The 24,621-nt window shown below is 43.0% G+C and overlaps 4 protein-coding genes and 2 non-coding genes across 7 annotated transcripts; 2 read left to right on the top strand and 4 right to left on the bottom strand.

The window, feature by feature from the left end:
* Nucleotides 1–6,487: 6,487 nt before the first annotated feature.
* Nucleotides 6,488–9,457, top strand: best4 (bestrophin 4). Its single transcript, XM_028977610.1, has 9 exons — nt 6,488–6,639; nt 6,724–6,818; nt 6,903–7,136; nt 7,470–7,624; nt 7,702–7,779; nt 7,857–8,009; nt 8,085–8,165; nt 8,432–8,586; nt 9,018–9,457. Exons 1-9 carry the CDS (start codon nt 6,488–6,490, stop codon nt 9,301–9,303), a joined length of 1,389 nt encoding a protein of 462 aa, XP_028833443.1. The 3' UTR covers nt 9,304–9,457.
* Nucleotides 9,458–9,659: 202 nt separating this feature from the next.
* On the bottom strand, nt 9,660–11,910 carry rps8a (ribosomal protein S8a). Its single transcript, XM_028977190.1, has 6 exons — nt 11,871–11,910; nt 11,186–11,292; nt 10,853–10,952; nt 10,498–10,673; nt 10,198–10,327; nt 9,660–9,815 (listed from the first exon to the last, which is right to left on the bottom strand). Exons 1-6 carry the CDS (start codon nt 11,872–11,874, stop codon nt 9,706–9,708), a joined length of 627 nt encoding a protein of 208 aa, XP_028833023.1. The 5' UTR covers nt 11,875–11,910; the 3' UTR covers nt 9,660–9,705.
* Nucleotides 10,742–10,814, bottom strand: LOC114789425 (small nucleolar RNA SNORD38). The gene has a single exon (XR_003749676.1). It is a non-coding gene; the product is annotated as a small nucleolar RNA SNORD38 (small nucleolar RNA).
* LOC114789426 (small nucleolar RNA SNORD46) lies at nt 11,037–11,142 on the bottom strand. Its single transcript, XR_003749677.1, has one exon. It is a non-coding gene; the product is annotated as a small nucleolar RNA SNORD46 (small nucleolar RNA).
* An 825-nt stretch (nt 11,911–12,735) lies between the features above and the next one.
* Nucleotides 12,736–20,850, bottom strand: hectd3 (HECT domain containing 3). Of its 2 annotated transcripts, none has more exons than XM_028976511.1 (21): nt 19,578–20,850; nt 19,126–19,283; nt 18,899–18,991; nt 18,490–18,625; nt 17,658–17,779; nt 17,400–17,513; nt 16,563–16,645; nt 16,284–16,449; nt 16,037–16,118; nt 15,579–15,761; nt 15,427–15,479; nt 15,269–15,333; nt 15,077–15,180; nt 14,494–14,607; nt 14,320–14,409; nt 14,030–14,236; nt 13,689–13,818; nt 13,480–13,554; nt 13,319–13,394; nt 13,157–13,228; nt 12,736–12,950 (listed from the first exon to the last, which is right to left on the bottom strand). In XM_028976511.1, the coding sequence occupies exons 1-21, from the start codon at nt 19,929–19,931 to the stop codon at nt 12,866–12,868; spliced, it is 2,562 nt and encodes an 853-aa protein (XP_028832344.1). In that variant the 5' UTR covers nt 19,932–20,850; the 3' UTR covers nt 12,736–12,865. The 2 variants fall into 2 exon arrangements, with proteins under 2 accessions (XP_028832344.1, XP_028832345.1); XM_028976512.1 differs by having other exon boundaries at nt 17,658–17,776.
* Nucleotides 20,688–24,584, top strand: acadm (acyl-CoA dehydrogenase medium chain). Its single transcript, XM_028976513.1, has 12 exons — nt 20,688–21,205; nt 21,611–21,713; nt 21,800–21,897; nt 21,977–22,046; nt 22,146–22,246; nt 22,350–22,430; nt 22,514–22,644; nt 22,787–22,895; nt 23,080–23,220; nt 23,300–23,395; nt 23,564–23,812; nt 23,926–24,584. The coding sequence occupies exons 1-12, from the start codon at nt 21,191–21,193 to the stop codon at nt 23,995–23,997; spliced, it is 1,266 nt and encodes a 421-aa protein (XP_028832346.1). The 5' UTR covers nt 20,688–21,190; the 3' UTR covers nt 23,998–24,584.
* The last annotated feature ends 37 nt before the right edge of the window (nt 24,585–24,621 follow it).

Below are 24,621 nucleotides of genomic sequence, written 5' to 3'. Positions count from 1 at the left end.
ATACCACTGGCAACAAAAGTAAAAATGTCCAAATTGTACCAAATGTGTCAATATTTTATGTGGCCACCATTATTTCCCAGGACTGCCTTAACACTCTGGGGCATGGAACTTTACTAGAGCTTTACAGGTTGCCACTGGAATCCTCTACTCCTCCTCCTTGACGACATCACAGGGCTGGTGGATGTTAGAGACCTTAGGTTTTAGTTTTTTCAGTATGTTTTAGGTCTGGAGAAATGCATTGTCAGTCCAGCTCCTTTACTCTACGTTTCTTTGGCATGGCAGAAGTGGTCTTGGTAGATTGTTTGTGGTCAATACACTGGCCTGCAGCCCAAGGGAGGGGCTCATGCTCTGCTCCAGTTTGTTACAGTACGTGTTCATACAACTCCAGGAGCCCCAAACCATGACATTCCCACCACTATGGTTGACAGTAGGCAACACTTGTCTTTGTTCTCCTCATCTGGTTGCTGCCACTCCTGCTTGACTCCATCTGAACCAAATAAGTTTATATTGGTCTCATCAGACCACAGTACATGGTTCCAGTATCCATGTCCTTAGTCTGCTAGTCTTCAGCAAACTGTGTAATTTTCATCATGGGTACAGTTCAACTGTGAGACACAGACAGCACCAAAATATCACAGTTCTAAAGAAGATCTGAATGGGAGAATGGGACAAAATACCAGCGACAGTGTGTGCAAACCTGGAGAAGTCCTACAGGAAATGTCTGACCTCTGTCATTGGCAACCAAGGTCACATTACAAAATATTCAGGTGAACTTTTGCTATTGACAAAACACTTATTTTCTGCACCGTTATTCAAATAAATTCTTTAAAAGAATTTTTTTTACATGGGACAATACTTTGCCCCACTGTTTGTTGCAGTGTTTGGCATATGGTCTGGGCACTGACAGGCTGCCCACTTCCCACAGACCAAAAATATGTGACCGTCACAACTTTTATAAGATATTTTTGTTTAATATATGCAGTATTTATATGTGTGGTCGAAGAGTAAAATGTAATTAAATATTTGTTCACTTGTGTCATTATTAATCTTATAAAACAAAACAAAACCTTGCATATCTTGCACATGGCTAAACCCAAAAGAGAATGGAATCATCTTTATCGACAAACACATCTTTCTCTGTATTCATATCTTCATACTCCTGCATACTCCTTATTTCAGGACAGTATGCCTAACCTCTCAGGACAACTTATTATGTGCAGACATCTCACATCCCACAGAGCAGTTCAGATGCGGAAATAGGTAGGATAGTAGGGAGGTTCGGGTGCTGGAACAGGTAGGTTGTGGGCAGGTTCAGGTGCTGGAACAGGTAGGTTGTAGGGAGGTTCAGGTGCTGGAACAGGTAGGTTGTGGTAGGGTTCTGGAACAGGTTGGTTGTTGGGAGGTTCTGGTGCTGGAACAGGTAGGTTGTAGGGAGGTTCTGGTGCTGGAACAGGTAGGTTGTGGTAGGGTTCTGGAACAGGTAGGTTGTAGGGAGGTTCTGGTGCTGGAACAGGTAGGTTGTGGGCAGGTTCAGGTGCTGGAACAGGTAGGTTGTAGGGAGGTTCTGGTGCTGGAACAGGTAGGTTGTGGTAGGGTTCTGGAACAGGTAGGTTGTAGGGAGGTTCTGCTGCTGGAACAGGTAGGTTGTGGGCAGGTTCAGGTGCTGGAACAGGTAGGTTGTAGGGAGGTTCTGGTGCTGGAACAGGTAGGTTGTGGTAGGGTTCTGGAACAGGTTGGTTGTTGGGAGGTTCGGGTGCTGGAACAGGTAGGTTGTGAGAAGGTTCGGGTGCTGGAACAGGTAGGTTGTAGGGAGGTTCTGGTGCTGGAACAGGTAGGTTGTGGGCAGGTTCAGGTGCTGGAACAGGTAGGTTGTAGGGAGGTTCAGGTGCTGGAACAGTTAGGTTGTGGTAGGGTTCTGGAACAGGTTGGTTGTTGGGAGGTTCTGGTGCTGGAACAGGTAGGTTGTAGGGAGGTTCAGGTGCTGGAACAGGTAGGTTGTGGGAGGGTTCTGGAACAGGTAGGTTGTAGGGAGTGTCTGGTGCTTGAACAGGTAGGTTGTGGGCAGGTTCAGGTGCTGGAACAGGTAGGTTGTAGGGAGGTTCTGGTGCTGGAACAGGTAGGTATTGGTAGGGTTCTGGAACAGGTAGGTTGTAGGGAGGTTCTGGTGCTGGAACAGGTAGGTATTGGTAGGGTTCTGGAACAGGTAGGTTGTGAGAAGGTTCAGGTGCTGGAACAGGTAGGTTGTGGGCAGGTTCAGGTGCTGGAACAGGTAGGTTGTAGGGAGGTTCTGGTGCTGGAACAGGTAGGTTGTAGGGAGGTTCAGGTGCTGGAACAGGTAGGTTGTGGTAGGGTTCTGGAACAGGTAGGTTGTAGGGAGTGTCTGGTGCTTGAACAGGTAGGTTGTGGGCAGGTTCAGGTGCTGGAACAGGTAGGTTGTAGGGAGGTTCTGGTGCTGGAACAGGTAGGTATTGGTAGGGTTCTGGAACAGGTAGGTTGTAGGGAGGTTCTGGTGCTGGAACAGGTAGGCTCTTAGTTTGTATACTTGATATTCTATAGAAATCGAACGAGAATTGCTGGTGTCTTCCCATTGTAAGTCGCTTTGGATAAAAGCGTCTGCCAAATAAAGTAAAGTAAAGTAAAGTAAAGTAAAGGTTGTGAGAAGGTTCAGGTGCTGGAACAGGTAGGTTGTGGGCAGGTTCAGGTGCTGGAACAGGTTGGTATTAGGGAGGTTCTGGTGCTGGAACAGTTAGGTTGTGGGCAGGTTCAGGTGCTGGAACAGGTAGGTTGTGGGAGGGTTCTGGAACAGGTAGGTTGTGGGCAGGTTCAGGTGCTGGAACAGGTAGGTTGTGGGAGGCTTCTGGAACAGGTTGGTTGTAGGGAGGTTCTGGTGCTGGAACAGGTAGGTTGTGGGCAGGTTCAGGTGCTGGAACAGGTAGGTTGTGGGAGGGTTCTGGAACAGGTAGGTTGTAGGGAGGTTCTGGTGCTGGAACAGGTAGGTTGTGGGCAGGTTCAGGTGCTGGAACAGGTAGGTTGTGGGAGGGTTCTGGAACAGGTTGGTTTTAGGGAGGTTCTGGTGCTGGAACAGGTAGGTTGTGGGCAGGTTCAGGTGCTGGAACAGGTAGGTTGTGGGAGGGTTCTGGAACAGGTAGGTTGTAGGGAGGTTCGGGTGCTGGAACAGGTAGGTTGTGGGCAGGTTCAGGTGCTGGAACAGGTAGGTTGTGGGAGGGTTCTGGAACAGGTAGGTTGTAGGGAGGTTCTGGTGCTGGAACAGGTAGGTTGTGGGCAGGTTCAGGTGCTGGAACAGGTAGGTTGTGGGAGGGTTCTGGAACAGGTTGGTTTTAGGGAGGTTCTGGTGCTGGATCAGGTAGGTTGTGGGCAGGTTCAGGTGCTGGAACAGGTAGGTTGTGGGAGGGTTCTGGAACAGGTAGGTTGTAGGGAGGTTCGGGTGCTGGAACAGGTAGGTTGTGGGCAGGTTCAGGTGCTGGAACAGGTAGGTTGTGGGAGGGTTCTGGAACAGGTAGGTTGTAGGGAGGTTCGGGTGCTGGAACAGGTAGGTTGTGGGCAGGTTCAGGTGCTGGAACAGGTAGGTTGTAGGAGGGTTCTGGAACAGGTTGGTTGTAGGGAGGTTCTGGTGCTGGAACAGGTAGACAGTGTTTCTTCTTAATATTGTCTTCATACAAAACAGACATTGGTAGTGACCCTCAGACCTAGACTGCATATATAAGCAACATATTCTCTTATCTGTTAGAAATAACTAAACCAGTAAAAGTTAGGAATCAGAAAAAGAAAACTGCTACAAATCATACAGTAGCCAAACAATGGAAATATTGTGGCTATTATGTGGGCTATATAACAGCATTTTTTGACACAGCCACTAACTTTACAAGCCCCTGCAGAATTATTTTTGTCTGTAAGACAACTTAAAGGTGAAAAGAGACTATCTTAAAGATGTTTGACTAATGGTATCAGTCTTTCTTGTGCTTTAACATACAGTTCAGTGCATTGTCACACATTAATTATGAAGTCACCCCTGTTATATTTTATTAGTCCACTTTGTATTACCTTAAAAAATGACAGCATTTTTAAAATGCCCATTTAAATGGTGTCGCATTCTTCCCAACCTCATATGCTGCAGGCCAGGGCATAGTGGGCAATTATATAAAGTTGTGCATGCTGTCGTGCATGCTGTGGCACGAATTCCTTACGAGTTATGGAGGGGTGCATCTGCAAAAGCACAAAGAAACAGATGGTTTTTGTTTTTTTGTTTTAACAACATGCTTAACAAACATTATTACATCACTTTCATAATGTAATATTTGAATTTCTATATGCCTGATATCTTAAGAATCAGAAACCACGATGTTGGAGGATGTGTAATATAATATAAAACCGTATATAAATTGTATATAAGACATTGCAATAATCTAACCGAGAGGAGATTAAAGCAGAAATGACTTTTTCTAGATCTGTGAAGGAGAGAATATGTTTCATTTTAGAGAGGAGTCGCATTTGAAAGAAACCTGAAGTGAAGTGATTGTCACTTGTGATACACAGCTAGGCCTTCACTGCCCCAACCAAGTGAATTAAATTGCTCATCAAAACAAAGCTCTGGGTCGAAAATCACACCAAGATTCCTAATGCAAGGTTTTATAAAAGTAGAGAAAGAAGCAATCTGTTCCAAAACAGAACTCAAATTTGTAGAAGGTCCAAAAAGAATGACCTCAGTCTTATTTACGTTAAGCTCCAAGAAATTGCTTGCCATCCAGCATTCCATATGTTCATAGCATTCGAGTAGCTTTAGTCCATGGTGCACATAACAAAATGCTTAATCGATCACTTTAATGAGCAGTGGCAGCCATGACAGGTGCCCGTGGAGCAGCGTGTGGCACCTAAGCGGTTCAAGATTCGAACCGGCAACCTTCTGATTTTGGGGATGCTTCCTTACCTGCAAGGTCCAACCACATGTTCCGCTGTCTCATACAGTGAAAAAAAGTGAAGTGATTGTGAAACACAGCACAGCATATGGTGCACACAACAAAATGTGTCCTCTGCTTTTATCCTCCTTGGCAGATCGGGATTGGAACCGGCAACCTTCTGATTACAGGGCCACTGCCTTAACCGCTAGGCCACCACTGCCCCTGTAGGAGTCGAACCAGAAAAGTGCTGTACCTTGAACACCGGCACACTGTTCTAAGCGTCTGAGCAGGATGCCGTGGTCCATGGTGTTGAACGTTGCACTGAGGTCCAGGAGAATTAAAACAGCACTTTCTTCTGAGTGGCCGAGCAGGTCGTTTCATGCACGCAGAAGTGCAGACTGTACTGTGAAGACTTTTTTCAGCAATGTTCTTACTATTTAAATGATTTAAAAATTGAAATTGAAACCAAATCTTTGACAGAAAAGGAAGTTTAGAAATTGGAGAAATTATTTAAATCTTCAGGATCATCATCTACAGTGCCCTTATTAATATAAACATTTGATTCAACATGTGCTGCAGCAAACATCATGTTCTTGTACATCACACTGCCAGGTACAGCCCAGTATTTGCGACTGTGTTCTGTGGTAAATCACTGCTTTATATCTTAACGTTGTGCAGGTTATACTGATTATAAATTCAAGGTGCGCAACACTTCTTAAAATTATTTAATATATAAACACAACCAGTGTTTGGAGTATATCTGAGAAATATGAAATGTCTCTGTCTCAAATTAAGACTGCCACAGTGAGGAAGCTAGATTCAGGACTTACGATGGTGCACGAGTAGTAGAGACACAGGACAATAAATCAGATGACAGTGTTTGATGGCTGAGTAGCATGGACACATGGGAAACCACCTGGAAATATATCAAGCGTGACTGCCTTCCAGCTTCATCTTGCAAAATGCCATTCCAGATAGTTCTGAATTCTCCATATCAAGCTCAAGATCAAGTGGAGCTTTATTGACATTTCATCTACATACACATTAGACTGTACACAGTACACCTGGTGCTACATGTGACAAAGTCACATACTGACATAAAGTCCATGTGTGATGTTGCATAAACACAAATATCTTGAATCCATCAACATTCATTCCGCAGTTAGCATTGTAGAAATTGCAAAATATCACCTGCATGATCTGATAATCTGGTATATTTCAAATTAAGTTTGTGCATCCATAAAATACACCCATGAAAGTGATGTTCCCAACCCATAAATTAGAGGATATGTGGATAACAGCAGTCAAAAGGTATAAAAGGAGAAGTGAATGCTGGAACGGTTTTATCACAGACAACACCATCCAAACAGGTAAGACTGATGTACACATACATATGTGTTTATTTTTTCAACATTACATGATTAACATGAATGCACAAAATATGAGTAAAATACACTCACATTCTGGAATTCGGAAATATTTTCATCGAATGCATCATTTTCATTAAAAACATGCATGTATTTCAATACAAGACCTTTGGACCACTATTTGAATGTTCTGTCCCCACAGCAATGACCGTCTCCTACACTCTAGAAGTGGCTGATGCCAGGTTCGCTGGCTTCTCTAAGCTACTTTTTCGCTGGAGGGGAAGCATCTACAAGTTACTCTACAAAGAGTTTCTAGTTTTCTGTATGCTCTACGCTGCGATCAGTGTGCTGTACAGGTATTTCAGTTCAAATACACGAGTCGTCTGACACATAAAAGTTTGAAATGATATAGAATAATTCATTCAGCTTAATTCCCACAGGTTGTACCTTGATGAACAGCAGCAAAGACTATTTGAGCAAATAGCTCTTTACAGTGAGCAGTTTGCAAACTTCATTCCCATGTCCTTTGTTTTAGGTTAGTGACTCCTCATTTGGCCAAACGCACTGTCATGATGTTGATGTTAACACCTCAGAACTCTGTCTGTTTCGACCCGTAAAGGATTCTATGTCACCCAGGCTTTTAATCGTTGGTGGGGTCAGTATACAAGCTTCCCCCTGCCTGACAACCTGATGATGGCCGTGTCGGGCAACGTCCACGGCACAGACGAGAGAGGACGGCTTGTCCGCCGCACCCTGATGCGCTACGCGAACCTCTCGTCTGTCCTCATCCTTCGTTCAGTCAGCACCAGAGTCCGCAGACGATTCCCATCACTGGAGCATGTTGTCGAAGCAGGCATAAAACCATTTTTTAAAGCGTTATTAGCAACATAAATGGTTATAAAAGTGTCCGGGCATGTTTTTATGCCGGTTCATCTGATTTATGATGTTTGAGAAAGAAGTTCAATTTATCCTTTCCCAAGAACTGGAAGTGCATTAATAACATCACTCTCATTTTCACATTACACTGTTTCTCTTAAAGTACTCTATCTCACTGTGTTTACCTCTGCTTATTCCTTGTATTCTATAATATTAATATATTACTATGCATATATATTAATATACATATATATAATTCTGTCCAGCTTATAACAGAAGGTCACTTCCATTCTTTTGCACAACTTTTCAGGATTTATGTCACAGGAAGAACACAAGCAACTTGAGCACTTGTATTCAGACTTTAACAAGTACTGGATGCCACTGACATGGTTCGCCAATCTGGCGTCCCAGGCTCGTGAAGAGGGCCGCGTGAGAGACGACGTGGCCCTCAGGCTTCTCATGGATGTAGGTGTTTGATCAGTAACATTGTGGACGGGGTGATGTATTGGCCGTATCTCCATCACTTCCTGTGTGTCTTTCAGGAGCTCAACAACTACAGAGCCAAGTGCAGCATGCTCTTCCACTACGACTGGATCAGCATTCCACTGGTCTACACGCAGGTAACCAGACACATCGGAAAACATGGATTTTTATCCCTTCTCAGCACAGTTCCAGACATCATTATGTCTGATTTAAGGTGGTCACTGTGGCCGTGTACTCCTTCTTTGCCTTCTGCCTGATCGGACGTCAGTTTCTGAGTCCCCATCAGAAGTACCCTGGCCACACTCTGGATATGTATGTTCCCGTGTTCACCCTGCTGCAGTTCTTTTTCTATGCCGGCTGGCTCAAGGTATGGCGACAGTTGCATAACCCACACTTATTCCCTTGGCACAATCGATCCTGGCTCGATCCCGTTTCTTTTAAGGTGGGGGAGCTTATCATCAATCCTTTTGGAGAAGACGACGATGACTTTGAAACTAACCAACTCATCGATCGCAATATTCAGGTATGTTTAAATCTCGGTTAACATAAGCGATACTTCAGTAGAAAGTGACTCGAGCCCAAGGAACATTTACATTAAAGCTGGATAGTGTATAGCTACAGCAGGTTATATTCATGTGTACAACAATAGTTATATAAATGCCAGATCTGGTAATGTATTCTTGGATTTGCTCATGAATTGGGCAACTTTATACATTAATTGGCATCAGGGCCTGTATGCTTTATTATTTGTATTCAAAGGACGTATACATAGTGCATTTCTTTTCCAAGGTGTCGATGCTGGCTGTGGATGACATGCATCAGAATCTCCCTCCCATTGAAAAAGACAGATACTGGGTGGAGAAGTGCTTTGTTCTTCCGTACTGTTTGGCCACAGCAGAGGAATGCAACAAACCTGCTTTCATGGGCTCCACATATGACATGAGGTAACACATCCCATAACAGTTTAAGCAGTTCATTCAAATTTTAATCATCCTGTACATGTGTAAATGCATACAGTGGAATTCTAAAAAATTCAACCATATTTTTTTCCATTATGGATATGAAGTGATTGTCATTGTGAAACACTGCAGCACAGCACAATGAAATGTGTCCTCGCCTTTTAACCATCACCCTTGGTGAGCAGTGTGTGGGGACGGTGCTTTGCTCAGAGGCACTTCAGTGGCTCCAGACTCAACCCGGCAATGTTCTGATAACGGGGCCACTTCCTTAAACACTAGGCCACCACTGCCCCATCATATTATATATTGTTATATACATAATTCATATTACATATTCCTATTTATATTTTCATATATACAAATTACTAACTATTCAAGTCAAGTCAAATATCATCTAGGACCATTTTGCTTGACAGGATAACTGAGGAAGAGAGCGACTCACAGAGAGCTGATGCAAGCAGTTACCAGCCCGTTCGAGTCTGGCCACCTACCAGCCTCACTACGGCAAAGAAGCGAGGAAAACGAGTGAGGCTATTCTGCCATACCAGAAAAGCTGAGCATTCTAAGCAGGACCAGACCAAGTTGAGCTACGAACGGGAAATTGTTGAAAAGGTCCCAGAAAGAGAAAAGGGAGCCCATCAGACACCACCAAAAGAAGTGCAGCACGTGATCATCATGAGCCAAACAGAACCAGTTGTGTGACCCAAAAGCCCAAACATTTGATGTCATGAGGCAGGCGTAGGCAAGGCACCTTGCCACATACACCAAATCTTTCAAACTGATGTATGCAAACAGTGCAGTTAAACGCCACAAGTAAAGCTGGAGAATAATTTCATCTGTACTGTTTGAACTTAATCTAGGAGGCAAAACCAGTTACGGCAGAACAAACACTGCTGCCCAACTTTCTCAAACCTCCATCACACAAAATCCAAAAATCTTAATAATAAAGGTTGTTAGGAGCTGGTCATTTTACCCACAACGAAAACCGGGACGTCTCAGAGAGGTTTATTTATATATATATATATTTAAAAAAAAAAAAAAAAAAACCCACACACATGAAAAGGCATTTTCTTATTTTATTGATATCAAATACAGGCTGCACATTTATTTGCCTTTCTTGGCCTTGATTTTTCGCAGGTAGAACTCCAGTTCTTTGCCTTCCAAGACGTAGCCATCTGCTCTGCCACACTGTCCGGGTCTCGATGCAATACAAGCTAAAATGGATAAAAGAATCGGCACAAGTTACAGCCAAACTGCATCAAATGAAAAGATAAAAACACAGTAAACAAGCATTCATCAGATATTTAAAGGATCATCGCTGAATTCAGTAGCAGAACTGGATAAAATTTCATCATATGAAAGCTTGCACCAACAGGGTCGCTCAGATTCTTTCATGAAAAAATGTTGCACAGTTAAACAACCAGATTGACAGGCCGAAGGCAGGGTACCTTAAAACTTGTGTATGGTGGTACCGGAATACACTGCAGTCTGAACGACGTAATATTTATACACAGCAACACGGGAAATTTTGGGTAGTTCATGTTGGGATCTGAGCAGCAAACCCTAGAATTACTCAGCAATTTCAAAGATCCTCACCCAGCAGCTTTCCTTGCTGGAACTGCTCATCAAGGAGCGAGCTGATCTTGCTGCTCTTCCTTCGCTCATCCAGCTTCTTCTGAACTTTCTTGGACCGCTTTTTGTTCAGGATATCATCCTCCTCAGGAGTCTGGAATATGACATTTGAAAACATAATGGGTAGGGATATACAGCATAGCCTTTTTATATATATATATATATATAAAAAACCTACACAAAATGGAGATTTCACATAAAGGAGGTCTATTAGTTTCCACACCAATATGTACAAATGAAACTGTACTTGGTCACAAAACGTACCAGTTTGGCTCCCTTCTTGCGTCCAAGGGGAGTTGCATAGTGGGACTCGTACCACTGCCTGTAGGGAGTGCTGTCCACAAGGACTATGCAGTTCTTCACCAACGTCTTGGTTCTCACCAGCTCATTGTTGGATGCATTGTACACAACATCAATGATCCTGGTCTTGCGAGTGCAGCCTATCAGACAGGTAATACTACACTCAACTACACCCAAAGACTTGAATACATAGCATACAGGCCTGCAATCTCTCTCAGAACAAAATCTCTTCATCTCATTAAATTCAGCAGCAGAACTGGTTAGGATTATCATCACAGAAAGACCACGCACTTCCCAATACAGATGCAACAATACTCACACTCTGAGCCCCACGAGAAGTTGCCGACGTCCAGCCTCAGGGCACGGTATTTCTTGTTTCCACCCCGAACCCTGATTGTGTGGATGCGACGGGGTCCAATCTAGAATTAGAAAAAAAAGGCTGCATACCTGAGTACTGCTGTAAACATCGTGAACACGACTATACTTATAATAGCGAGTCTGGAAACGTGTCAGTGTAACTATGACAGATCCTAACATCGGAAGGCCTGGAGCTTTGACCAAAACGGCCAAACAGGGCCAACCTAAGGACTAGTTTACATCACCCACATGATCCAGCAGCAGAAACGTAAAACGCCACACGCAGCACCCGTACCTTCGTGTTCGCGGGAGGGCGTCCGAGCTCATACTTCCTCTTCTTGTGGACGGGCTTGCGCTTACCGCCGGTCTTGCGGCGTTTGTGCCAATTGTCCCTTGAAATACCTGAGATAAATAAAAAAGATAATAATTGAGACTCCAGTTTCCTCGTGTTGTCGCGGACACGTTTGTCTTTTGTAAGCTTGAGTGATCAGTTCTCCAAGGTGGTTATCCGCACTTATACCATCGGATTCCGCACTAGGTTTTCATCATTTGCACTCAAGCAGTTGGCAGCATGGAGCCCCAGCGCCTCGCTAGCTGGCTTCGCTAGCGCGCTATCGGCGGCCCAGCGAAGCTCCACAAAAGACAGTTCGGCGAAATGGAAAATAAAAAGAAAAAAAACCACGGACGACATGCGAGGTACGCGAAGGGCTTCCAATAAACCCACGGCGTTAGGCCATGGAAAGCGTCTGGAAGCTGAATGTACACCATGAGAGGAGCCATCTTGAAACATGTCAGCGTTCTCTTAGCAAAAACCTCTTACCGGGAAAATGAGGGGAAATTCCGACAATCCTCTCAATACAAAGCTAAGATAAATCAACTTCAGCTCGATTAACGTCGGTTGAAATAAAACGACAACTTGGCGCTCGGAAGACAAGGATGGACATCGATTGTGTCCTCGACCCAAGAGCAAAAACACATACCCATTCTCAGGCGCCGGCTAGAAAGAGGACACGCAAAGGCTCATGGGCAGGTTTCAAGCAATCAAGTATCGCGAGACTTCAACCATCCTTCTCGCGCAAACCCGCTTTGCCCGTTACAAATGTGCCGCCATCTATAGGTGGTTACAAGAAATATCCGAAGCCAGACTTAATAAATTAAAAACAGGGTCGTTTCCTGTTCACACTGCCTGATGGGTATAAATCTGTAAATAAATCTTGTTTGAAATCAGGCAGGGTGGTAGTAACCTAGTGGGTAACACAGTCGCCTATGAACCAGAAGACCCAGGTTCAAACCCCACTTACTACCATTGTGTCCCTGAGCAAGACACTTAACCCTAAATTGCTCCGGGGGGGACTGTCCCTGTAATTACTGATTGTAAGTCGCTCTGGATAAGGGCGTCTGATAAATGTAAAATGTAAATGTTCACACTTATACAGAGTGGCTCACAATCAGTAGTTACAGGGACAGTCGCCCTAAGTGTCTCGCTCAGTGAGAATGGCAAAATTGACCTCTCAATATGTCATCATCGCTCCTTTGCATTTCAGTAAAGTATTTTTGAGGCTTTGAGTGGACTGCAACCGATATAATAAAATTGAGCTTTCTGTATGTAAAATAAACAATTTTTAATATATATATCAGGAAAAGGCAGAGTGATTTGACACATTTCTGATGTTCTGAATAATGCACAAATGTTTATATGCAATGCAAATTTCTTTTTTTTGCCAAAATGTTGTTAATTATAAACATTAATCACCATTTAGTATAGCTGGCACTTATCCTGTTGCACCCGTTATTGCTTATTCAGTTAAAACAAAAAGCTTCAAAACTAAAAAAAAAACACAGCACTGTTTTCAGCCATTTTTTTATTATGTACAGCTGCATCTGGTAAAAGTTTAGATATGGCCATGTGTACGTGTTACAGCTAGATATGCAAAAAGTCCAGAGATGTGATGTTGATTAATGTGGAGAAGGTAAGTCACTCCTCCCAAGGGCTCATGTCCGTGTCGATGGCTACACAGTTGTATGCAGCATAGCGCAGCTTTTCTTCACAAACCTTTGCACTGAAACAGACAAAGCAAGCATCTTATATATATTCACGATGCCCAGGACTGCTTCAGTTCTTGCACACACAGACATATAGCGCAATAGTTCAATTGTCATTTAATGAGCTGTCCATATTAAAATAATGATGTATATTAAAGGATTTACACACACATTGTACTCCATTTTCTGTGTGAATGTAATGCCACCATTCCATGGATCTTACCTTGGGTAATTTGGTAGATAAAGGGTGCTAGAGCAAGTGGATGATTGTGGAAGAGCATCAGTCGTTTCAGAACTAGAGGTTGGAGAACAAATTCATTAGAAACTGAATTTGTACTAAGTTATGAGGATAAATGCGTTGTATCACTCAAGAGAATCAACCCACCCTTGTTTGAAGACATAGATTGGCGCAGGAAGACGGCTTCTACCAGTCACAAATCTTAAGAATCTACTGCGATCCTCTGAAAACAAGAAGCATTCAGCATGACGTAAATATGTTCAAGCTGTACTTGGAAACTCAATATGAAGACAAAGACATAAACTAACCATTGGTGAAATTATTCAGGGCTTCCCACAAATACTGAACTCGAACATCAGACTGCTCCAGGTCCTCATATCGAGCTGGGCAAGAACACAAATATATAAAAATAAAAGTTTCAGAATTATATGTGCATTTTCACCCTTCATCACTGTTAATGCCAATAGGTTGGACTGATGATGTGAATGGGTCTGTCTGAGAAGCATGTGGGACTCACTGAGTCGTTTCAGGGCTTCTACTGTGATCTCAGGATCTCCACACACTTTCTTCTCCACCTCCTGCCATGTGAGGAGATCCAGGACAGCCTGTGGCACCACTTTTAACAAGCCCGCCTGCATGGCTGCAATCTAAAATAGTGAAGTGCAGTGAAAGTGAAGTGATTGTCATTGTGAAACACTGCAGCACAGCACACGGTGACACAATGAAATGTGTCCTCTGCTTTTAACCATCACCCTTGATATATACACACACACACACGTAATTTTTTTTAAATACATAAAAAAAACAAAAAACAAAAAACAAAAAAAAAACAATACCAACACTGCTATAGTGTTGTACCTGCTCTCTGCTCTCCTCCAGCCTGGCTTTCTTCACCAGCTTGACGAAGTCCATACGATCCTCGTAGCGGACCACCACCCCACTGCCTCCGGGGGTCAACTCCACCAACCTTCCATCACTCAGCTGGGTGGTGTACACCAGCTCCTCTCCAAACTTAAAGTCAAATGTCTCTTTGTCCATCGTCTCCATGGCATCTAAAAGCTTTACCTGTAAAAAGCAGCAATCAGCAGAAATACACCAACTGGAAAAAAAAACAAAGACTACAGCCAAAATGCATCCGCATTTCTCACCAGTACTGAGTCTACTGCTGGGAAGTCTTTACTCCAGCTGACAGCCTCTCCTGTAAGCTGTTTCCACACCAGACCCGGAAGAGCCAAGACCTAAAAGAAAATCGGGTCAAATTAACAATAAATTTATGATTGGATTCCCTTGTCTTCAAGGATAAAGCACAGTCATGCACTTACCAAGAAGTCTTTCCCACGCAGAGCAGCCCCCATTAACTGCCCAATCCACTCATACTTATGGAACTCGTAGCAGGACGGGTTGGGCACATAAAAGTCTCTGGCCTCCCCAGTGCCCTGGAGAACAAACACATGTCTTAGAAAGTGATGATTTCTTACAACCTATAGACCAGAACCTTGATTGTCTGCTTCTTGTGTGAAGTGTAACTTTCATGAGCAATTCAGTCCACATCACTGTTAATATAAAAGTGACTATTGAGCATTATAATGAGGTTGTGCTCACAAATATGTTATGAACACATTGTTTTAGTTCATTAAATCTATTTCCAATAAAGCTGTTAAAATAAACAAAACATTTTATTACCTAAAGAAATCTACAAATACAAAGTTATGAGCAATTTGTTTAATAAAGTTGAACAACACGGGTTAAATGTATTGAACACCCTTGCAGAAATTTCCCTCAATCATGAGGCAAAATGTTTTTTTGTTCACCTTCAATTGTAGTTTCTGGTTTCTGGACTGTAAGCATGTATGCTACTGAGCACATGTTATATCTATTTACACCACAAAACAGAAAGACAGAAACCTGATTTGATGTTCTTGTAAAGAATGGGAGGGGCATAGTGCACTCAGACGAGCTGGGGCAAAGTTCCTCAGACATGTCAGCTAGACTGTCCCGGAAACCTCCACCTAGCGAGAAGAAAGAAAACTGGTTTTAGTTCCTGAAATTCAAGCCTATAGGGTCACCCAAAAGTCAGCATAGGTTGGCGTGTGTAACCTTGGTCAATGATTCCCTCAGCAATGAATTTGCACTCCCACCACTGGTCATATCGTGCAGGCCACCTAAATTACATAAACACACAAACACGGTGTTTGTCATACTTTAAAGTTGTTCTGATGTAATAGCACACCCAATAATCTTGATATTTAATGTACCTGTAGTCTAATGTCTTTTCATACTTATCGGACAGCTTCAAACCCTCATACACCTGAGGGGCAAATAGCAGAGGGCACTTTACTACAAATCCCCAACAGGAACATTGTCAAGCACTAGAGTTGAGGTCCAAATCAGTTTTCTCTGTCTTTACCTGAGTGAACACAGCATTTTTGCATGTTGGGTCCAAGGAAGGGTTGTCTCTGTGCTCCATGGCGAGTCTGCGATTGATGTAGAGGCGGGGCATGAAATTTGGTTTGCTGGTCTCAGAATCCTTCAGGCACTGGGTGATGAGTGCACAGCGACGCTTGGACAGTAGCAAGAACTGCTTGATGCTCTAGGGTCAGAGTTAAGGCAGAAGAGACTGCACTGTAACCAAGCCAACGACAGCGATTAGGCCGTATTTTCACAGCACTCTACATGATATAGCTAATGGCAAAGGGCATTGTAATTGTTAAGAACAATTGTGAAGTAATTGTGAGCTTGTGGAAGACTTTTAACCCAAACCATGAGTTAATTATGTGAACAAGTGGTTATGCAACACTCTTCAGTATCCTCTTTAAAAAGTAAAAGTAAATAGCAGTTAAGGTTAGTGTCTAATCAATTACACACCTTAAGTTGGTTAAAGGTACCCAAGCTATAGTCCCAGGCTGGTACCAGGTGGGGCAGAAGACTGTCCAGAAGTGAGATGAATCTAATAAATAATAAATAAATACACAAACAAATAAATAAACATTACATATTATTGTAAATACATATTTTAAAACTGACAATAACAACAATTGCTTCAATACTGGAAAATAGTATTTAATTTGGATGCAATAAGTGGAATGATTTCACTTAGCAGCCTTGCTCTTACCTCTGAATGACCAGCGCACGGCGGTAGAGGACATCAGGCAGGGTTCCCTCCAAACGTGGGTACCGTACCAGGTTAGGGGATTGGAAAATATCTGCATTCAAGCCCAGGTCTCGCTCACATGAAGACTTAATTTTTAGACCCCGGATCCGTACGTCTATGCCTTCATCTGACAGTGACATGAACACTGATGTCATCAGATGTATGCAGAAAGTGACCGCGTATGAAGATAAAGGATACAAATAAATCAGTTTATAAAATGTTTAGAAATATTTTTTTTACCTCTGCATTCCTCAATCCGGATCTCAATGAGGGGCAAGTGTGATGTCATATCCTCTAGTACACATACCTCACCAATCAGGTTGCTGGGGAAAACAATACAGGTCTATGTGAAAGACCGAATATACAGACTACCAGTCACATGTTTGGACACAACTTGCATTTTTTTACATTACAGAACAACTGAAGACAAAGAACTATAAAAACAATCCATGTGATCTTATGTAATAAACAAGTGTGTGTGTACATATACAGAATCATATGTACAATCTACATTTGAAGAGGCATGATCTAATTCTTCTTAGGTCACACTTTAGTTAGTTTGCTTTGGTTTCAATTGGTCAGTGGGCTCTGAACGTTGTATAATGCTGTTTGGTTCCCTTTCACACAGGAAAAAAAATCCAAGCAAACCAAAATGCGGAACTTTCTCTCTGCTGATTGGTCAGCTGTATCGGTGCGGGAACAACTAAAGTAAATACAAGAAGCAGATCTGCTGTTGAGGACTGTGTTCATGTGAAATTCGAGGGACATGATGAGCGTAAATTTATGCAGGTTGGCTGTTGCCCTGGCAATTTTATATGATATTATATGAATGTACCACTTTAGGCAGAACATACACTTTTGAAAATGTAACACGTAGTCTTGAAAACAACATGCGGACACAGTGGAGTCGCTGAAGGTGCATAAAAAGGAGGTGGCATTTCTCTTTTTGTTGTCTCTGTGTTGGTGTTTTTTAATGCGTACCTGAGTGCAATGTACTGTGTTCACACCAGACTAAACAAACTGTCCCAAGGGGGAGAATGAAGTTGAGGTGATTGGGCTGCATTCACTCAAACTCACTCATCTATGGTAACATCACTGTACTTCTTCAGGTTTTCACCTTCGCCTCCAAACACAGTCACTCTTTTGGGCATGTAGTTGTCATCTGTTGAATCCACTGTTAATATCAATTTACTGGAGAGAAAAAGCTCAATCAGTACGAACTTCTTCCTAATGAAGTAAGCAATGTTCTTACTCTTTTAAACATGAATGTTTAAATGTTGAAATTTAAATCTCACACAAATAAAAAACACAACTATGCATCACAGCCATGCTTACTTGACCACTGTGCCTCTTTTCATGTGCAGACGGATCCAGTGCTGTCCCTGCATGCCGTCACTCTCCCAGTATGTCTCAGTGTCACCATCAGTCAAACAGCTGGCTCCGCCGCTGGGGTCCTCCTTCCCGAAATTACAACATGTAGTGAGTCTGCTTCTCTCTGTGATTCCCCTGTTACTTATATTACTGCTATTCAGTGATGCATAGCTGTGCTTCTTCAAGCCTTTCCCTGCTGAGAACTGACAGTGGCCGGCACCATCATGGGTTATTCATCACAGTCACAGCTGGACCATTTTACTTTGCTTTGCTGACACTCCTATGTTCATTTACATATGAAAGAACACTGCATAATCTGCTAGAAATTAATATAACTCATTCACAGATTATGTAACCTATATAAAATCTAACCTCATAAACCATGACATTCTGGCAAAAGGCAAAGCTTGTCAAGCACACATCAAATGTTACTCTGAAAACATTAGTCCACTCATTTCTACAGCAGCATTACAATTTTTCACCTCAAATATACATATATCGCATATATTCATCTCAAACATACATTTTAGTGGGGCAGCGGTGGCCTAGTGGTTAAGAAAGCGCTACCATAATCAGAAAATTGCCGGTTCGAATCCTGATCTGCCAAGGTGCCACTGAGCAATGGGCACCTGTCATGGCTGCCCACTGTTCACCAAGGGTGATGTTTAAAAGCAGAGGACAAATTTTGTTGTGTCACCGTGTGTTGTGCTGCAGTGTTTCACAATGACAATCACTTCACTTTCACATATGAGCAATTAGATGCATATTATTAATAAGTCAGTGCAGTGAGGCTCACCGAGCAAGAGGACACGTCAATACTAGTGACACACTGCTTTACACTGCCAAGGTTTTCGTCTTCCTTCCCAATTTGATCGTAGAAGTAGTGGACCAGGTCCTCATCACATTCAAACGTCCACGTTGGAGGCACATACCTATAATAGAGGCACAGTTTACTGATTAGCAAAATATATTCTCTTGCAACATTACACATCACAATGGCACTTTACGAGAGGCCAGGTCCATCCTATAAAATACTGCATTAGGTCATCTTAGAATGCAAACATATAGGCTAAAAAAAAAAAAAAAAACACACACAATTGATTAAGAATGTGAAGACTGCCTCACACCATAACTTAAAAGACTAGCAAGTAGCAGGCAGTTGTGATCAGAAATAATCATTAATCCCCGAGTTTGTTCAGCCTCACCTGAGTTTCTGCACAGCAGCCTCGTCTCGCTCTGCCACCTTTGGTTTGGCTCCCATATACAGGGAGTTCTCCACATCTACTACCTGTTCCCATCTGGAGAGACAGAGAAAATCCATTACGATTCCAATATGGCTGCAACCCTTATATGAAGCTTGACCTCAACACAGTAAGAATCTACCAAAGGCTGCGTCTCATTTCATGAAACATTTCCTTGGCATAAAGCAGACCTGTTGCACGGTTTATGGTCATAGCCAAACAGTTGCTGTTGTCTGCTTATGGTTTCTGGGGACTCAACAGGCACCAGTCTGTCCCCACCTTCGGTGTGCTTGCACACTAGTATCCAGCCCTCCTCTACATCCACGGAACTGCGATTCTCCAGTTGGTCCTGAGGAGACACAAACATGTAACGTCTGAAGAGCGGATCCACCCGTTTTGTGAAATATATGAACGTGTTGACATGTTATTCGGTGTGTAGAACACCACCCCGAAACTAAAGGCTGGAGTACAGCGCTCTCCACCCGGCCAAGTCCGGGGCGTGACGTCACAAACCAGGAAGTGCGGGGTAAATAATGAAAACTCTGCGCTTGAAATGGCCCGAAAATGTATCCAGATTCTCTGCCGGCCGCCGACACACGAGCCACGTCTCCACACACGTTGTAACTTCGATCGGTTTATTTACCTTACTTATTTTGACCCAGAGGCCGTGGCTGTTACAGTACTCCTCTCCCGTCGTCCGTATACACGTCCCCTTCTTCGGCTCGATGTTGCACTTGGACAGTTTCTTGCTGTACGGCGACTGGTGCGGACTCTCCCAGACGGGCACCAGGGTTTTCCCGGACGAGTTCCCAGATGTCGACGCGGAGGCGGCGGAGGAGGAACTGGACGACGAGTCCTTGCAGATTTTGTAGCACACTTGTCTCGGGACGTAGCACAAGCACTCCGGCAACTCGCCGCTCTTCCTAAAGCAGGCGATGCACTCGCCGAGGAACCGAATCCTGCCGAGCAGGACGTGAGGGTTGTCGCCCGGCGTCATGGCGCCGCGCTGCTCTTACTTTCGCTAGCTCGCTAAACGAGACTCAGCCCGTCGCCCAGCATCGCACCCTCTTTTTTTTGGTTTTTGTTTCGCTTCCCTGTTGTCGCCTTTCTCGTTCACCGCCACAGCGGAGTCTCTCTCTTACCCCACAAACCAACAACCGAGGACAGAAGTGGCCGGCAGGCGTGACTACTCTGCCGCTCCCGCACAATTAGCATGAGCGCTAACTTGTTGGCTTGTAAATCGTGGCGCTCCCGGTCTAAAGGGCGTCCCGCCCATGGCGTCCCCCCCCCGGATGGGCCCGGTAGTTTAACTCCAAGCAAGCGGACCGCAGACTATCCGGCTGTGTTTGAAGTAAATGTCATGCGGCGACTGCCGCCTTACTTCAGCACTTGAGCTCGGCGGCGACCTGTTAATGCTCAGCTGCAGATGTTGCCAGCTGCGCTTTGTCCACCGGCCGTGCGACCGTGTTTTAAAGAACACAACGAAGGTTCTATTTTTAGCGTTCTGAACCGGCTAACGACGAAGTTTTGTTTAGTTTCTAAATGCATAAACCTTTTTGATTTGCTCGTGTTGACAGCGCGTATGTGCAAAACTAGTAAATGTGAAGCACTAAGACGCATTATAAGGTTCATTCATATAAACCAAGGTTACAAGTTAAGATAATTCAGGCTTGTTTTTTTTTTCCGTCATCAGGCGTTACTCGGGTCTTTATCACGACAACTCGACGGGCGTGAATATGAAGCGGGTTCAGAAACATCGTTTCATCAAAGCAGGTCTGAGAAACACAATTTCACAAATAAACGGAAGACGTTGCGGAAACTAAATCGTCACCAATTACTTACATTTAGTTGACTTTCGTAAACAATGTTTTAAATAAACTGCGACCCTATGACGTGATTAAGTGCTAATAGTTCATAATGCCTGATTGAGTAGGGTGAGTGACAGGGGCTAACATTTCACATAGCAATGAATGATTTTTCCAAACACGTTTACAAATTTTTATCACAGACATTTTTGTGTTCTAAAATAAATCTATGTGCATTCACCACAATGATCTGTATAAATAAAATGCCCTGAAAATAAAATTCTATAAATACGTAACCGAGAAGTAGGTGAAATGTCAAGATCTGGTCACGTGAAGAAATGCAGGCATGTGATTGGTTGGAAATATACATAAACGTCACTGTACGGGCGGAAAGAAAAAAACAGCGACCCTAGGACAGTCAAGGATTTCTCATCCACAGTGAAGCGCCACAATGCTGCTTAGCAAGGTAAACATCACTTTTCACAGCTAACAATGATTCGTGTGCGCATCAGTGTTTACGTTTGTCTTTGGAATAATATGTAGTGTTTGATGGCGGCCTTTTATTTTGCCAAACTGTTTGAACCATCAACCTAGCGTAGCTAGTCAGCAACCTGACTAAACCGTACTTTTTTGTTTTTTAAAGTTTGGTTTTAAGTTTATTATATATATATATATATATATATATATATATATATATATTTTCCCCAAGTCGCTCTGCAGTTGCACGCAGTGCATGGGGGTCCGAGTTCGTGTGACCGTCGTGCTTGCACGGCATGCACCTGCGCCCTCGGCTTCGTCATATTGGCCATTGTTCCTGTTTTCCGCGACTGATTGTCTTCGTACTTGACCGTGCACTCTGACCCGCTGACAGGTGATCAGGCCGAGCCTCCGGGCTGGGGTCCGGTATCAGGGAGCAGAGGCCCAGGCCCGAGCTGCGGTCGCCCCGGTGAAGTCGCACGGGGGCTTCAGCTTTGGTGTGTCCAATGCCCGAAACGTCCATTCTGTCCGGCAGCTTGTGATGCAAGATCTGAACATCTTCGCTTTTGTCCCTCTTGAACAGAAATGACCGAGCAGCAAAAGGAATTCCAAGCTCTGGCAAGGAAATTTGCTCGTGAAGAGATTATTCCCCTGGCCCCAGATTATGATAAAAGTGGTGAAGTGAGTAAATGTTTTTAACTCTATTTTCTCCACTTGATGTCAATCTCATCATTTTCACTTCATTTTTTTTCTTCTTTAGTATCCTTTTCCTATTATTAGGAAGGCTTGGGAACTGGGGCTGATGAACTCGCATATTCCAGAAGAGTGTGGTAAGCTTTCACTGAAATGGCAATAGTCTCCTTCATATGTTCCCAGCAATGAGAAGTTTTTAAAAAAAAAAAAAAAAATCTTATTGCTACTGTTTACAGGTGGGATGGGTCTGAGTATTTTTGATGCTTGCCTCATCACCGAGGAATTGGCCTATGGCTGCACTGGTGTCCAGACAGCTGTTGAGGCAAATTCATTGGGTGTAAGAAAGATATAAAATATTAAGTTGCTTTGTATGTACTCTTAATTCTGTAATGTATGTTATTTATGAACTGGAACTATTTTGTGGCCTGTTCAAAATGCAGCAAATGCCAGTGATTATTGCGGGTACTGATGCCCAGAAGAAAAAATACTTGGGAAGAATGACTGAGGAGCCACTGATGTGTGTAAGTTTGTGTTGCGTATCTTGTTCATTTTTAGGCTAATACACACAGTGTGTTCCTCAATGTATTGGCTGTGGTGTTGTCAGGCATATGCGGTAACAGAGCCAGGGGCAGGTTCGGATGTTGCTGGCATTAAGACGCGTGCTGTGAAGAAAGGTGATGAGTATGTTGTCAATGGACAGAAGATGTGGATTACAAATGGAGGGAAGGCGAATTGGTGAGTGGTCATGAGTTCCCCAACACTACCTCATTTGAGTAACTGAACACAAGTGCATGTATGTGCTTCTTTCTTGAAACGCTGAATCCTATCCTGTAGATTATTTATTATTATTTTCTTTCTCTCTCTCCCTGAAATCTAGGTATTTTCTGTTGACCCGCACTGACCCTGACCCTAAATGTCCAGCCAGCAAGGCTTTCACTGGTTTCATTGTGGATGCTGACACCCCAGGAGTCCAAATTGGCCGTAAGGTTTGTTCTTTCCATGTATCTTACACATGAAACAGATCTATGGTTTACTGCAATGTGAACCATTTAAAGTGCAGAAGAGAAGCTATGCATTGTAGGATTGTCATGAATGGAGCCTCAAGAAGTGCATACATTGTGTTTTTTTTTTTTTTTTTTTTTTTTTTAAAGCTACTTTTATTCCTCTTAGGAAATGAATATGGGCCAGCGGTGCTCAGACACTAGGGGCATTACCTTTGAGGATGTGCGGATACCCAAGGAGAATATTCTGATTGGTGAAGGTGCTGGTTTTAAGATTGCCATGGGGGCTTTTGATAAGACCAGGCCCCCAGTGAGTCTCACATTTTCTCTCTCTCTCTCGTGCGGGATACTTTGACTTTCACTAGGTAATTGTCTTTTGTCTCATTCAGGTTGCTTCTGGAGCGACAGGGCTGGCTCAGCGAGCTCTGGATGAAGCTACTAATTACGCCCTGGAGAGGAAAACATTTGGCAGACTCATTGCTGAGGTACCTGCCTTTAAGAAATTGGGACTTGAATTAAATCAAAGACTAATATTGGTTTCATGTTGGATTTTTGTAATGTGACTTGTAATAGGACATCTTATTTATATTCTTGCTTGTAACTGTGTAGCATTAGAATTGGTTTACATGATCTCTTTGCATGTTTACATGCAGCACCAAGCTGTGTCTTTCATACTTGCTGAGATGGCCATGAAAGTAGAATTGGCCAGAATGGCTTACCAAAGGGCAGCATGGGAGGTGGACTCTGGCAGGAGGAACACATACTACGCCTCTATTGCTAAAGCCTTTGCTGGAGACATTGCCAATCAGGTGGCCAGTGATGCCGTCCAGGTTTTTGGTGGGAACGGATTCAACAGTGAATATCCTGTGGAGAAACTGATGAGAGATGCAAAAATTTACCAGGTTTGGACAAGTCATTTGGTATTTGCATACTGATTTTTATTTATTTTTTTAGTTCTTGTGCTGAATGTTTCTTTTAATATTCACAATATAAATAATTTCTCCTCCCCATTCAGATTTACGAGGGTACTGCTCAAATTCAGAGGCTGATCATCTCTAGGGAACACTTGGGAAAATTCAAGAAATAAACCAGAACCCTGGAGTAAAAGCATTTTTTTTTTTTTTTTTTTTTTTTTAATTTTTCCCTCCGCTCTCCATAAATGCCTTTGATCAATGAAATGGTGAAAGCCAGGATTACATTTCCTTTATGTTCTCATAAGTAAATCAGCATAAATGTAATGTAGAAATATTTGTACATGTTCTGCAAGGACTCATTTTTGTATATGAGATTCAATTGCATGCCTTTTTTCAACATCTCAATTTGTCAGGTAGAATTGTGGATTTCAACTCTCATATGCTTCAGATTCAGGAATAAATAATTGTATAAAGAAGTGTGTTTTTTTTTTTTTTTTTTTCTTGTCAGTTTCAATATTTGCTTGTGTAGTATTTTACGCAATATTTAATGTATAACATTAATGATGTCAGAATTAATCCGCAGAGATTTACAGAATAGTTACTGTGAGTCTCTTGAATGTAATGTGAAGTCCTGAAACTTTTTCCTCCAAACAGATCAAGTTTCCTGACTGGGTAGTTTTATGATACCTTTGGTGACCACAGAAAAGTTATGGGTTTGTTTGAAAGAACATTTCTTATTAAACTATCTGGTCATGATTAATTGTTCTGGACTAAATACATTTTTGTACCACTTCCCT

This window comes from Denticeps clupeoides, chromosome 4, assembly GCF_900700375.1.
Source record: "Denticeps clupeoides chromosome 4, fDenClu1.1, whole genome shotgun sequence".
NCBI lineage: Eukaryota > Metazoa > Chordata > Actinopteri > Clupeiformes > Denticipitidae > Denticeps > Denticeps clupeoides.
Note: the sequence above shows the minus strand (reverse complement) of the source record. Positions and strands in the feature narration are given on the sequence as shown.

What these genes read in the sequence shown, in the direction of transcription:
- best4 (XM_028977610.1), top strand. Translation starts at nt 6,488, where the DNA reads ATGACCGTCTCCTACACTCTAGAAGTGGCTGATGCCAGGTTCGCTGGC. An exon ending in TTCCACTGGTCTACACGCAG is followed by an intron (nt 7,780 to 7,856) that starts GTAACCAGACAC and finishes GTCTGATTTAAG; the next exon opens with GTGGTCACTGTGGCCGTGTA. An exon ending in TCATCGATCGCAATATTCAG is followed by an intron (nt 8,166 to 8,431) that starts GTATGTTTAAAT and finishes TTCTTTTCCAAG; the next exon opens with GTGTCGATGCTGGCTGTGGA.
- rps8a (XM_028977190.1), bottom strand. An exon ending in CTTCTCGTGGGGCTCAGAGT is followed by an intron (nt 10,674 to 10,852) that starts GTGAGTATTGTT and finishes CCTGTCTGATAG; the next exon opens with GCTGCACTCGCAAGACCAGG. An exon ending in CCAGCAAGGAAAGCTGCTGG is followed by an intron (nt 9,816 to 10,197) that starts GTGAGGATCTTT and finishes TATCCATTTTAG; the next exon opens with CTTGTATTGCATCGAGACCC.
- hectd3 (XM_028976511.1), bottom strand. Translation starts at nt 19,931, where the DNA reads ATGACGCCGGGCGACAACCCTCACGTCCTGCTCGGCAGGATTCGGTTC. An exon ending in CCGGATTGAGGAATGCAGAG is followed by an intron (nt 16,450 to 16,562) that starts GTAAAAAAAATA and finishes TGTCACTGTCAG; the next exon opens with ATGAAGGCATAGACGTACGG. An exon ending in AGAAGCCCTGAAACGACTCA is followed by an intron (nt 13,555 to 13,688) that starts GTGAGTCCCACA and finishes GTTCTTGCCCAG; the next exon opens with CTCGATATGAGGACCTGGAG.
- acadm (XM_028976513.1), top strand. An exon ending in CTGAGGAGCCACTGATGTGT is followed by an intron (nt 22,431 to 22,513) that starts GTAAGTTTGTGT and finishes TGGTGTTGTCAG; the next exon opens with GCATATGCGGTAACAGAGCC. An exon ending in AATGGAGGGAAGGCGAATTG is followed by an intron (nt 22,645 to 22,786) that starts GTGAGTGGTCAT and finishes CCTGAAATCTAG; the next exon opens with GTATTTTCTGTTGACCCGCA.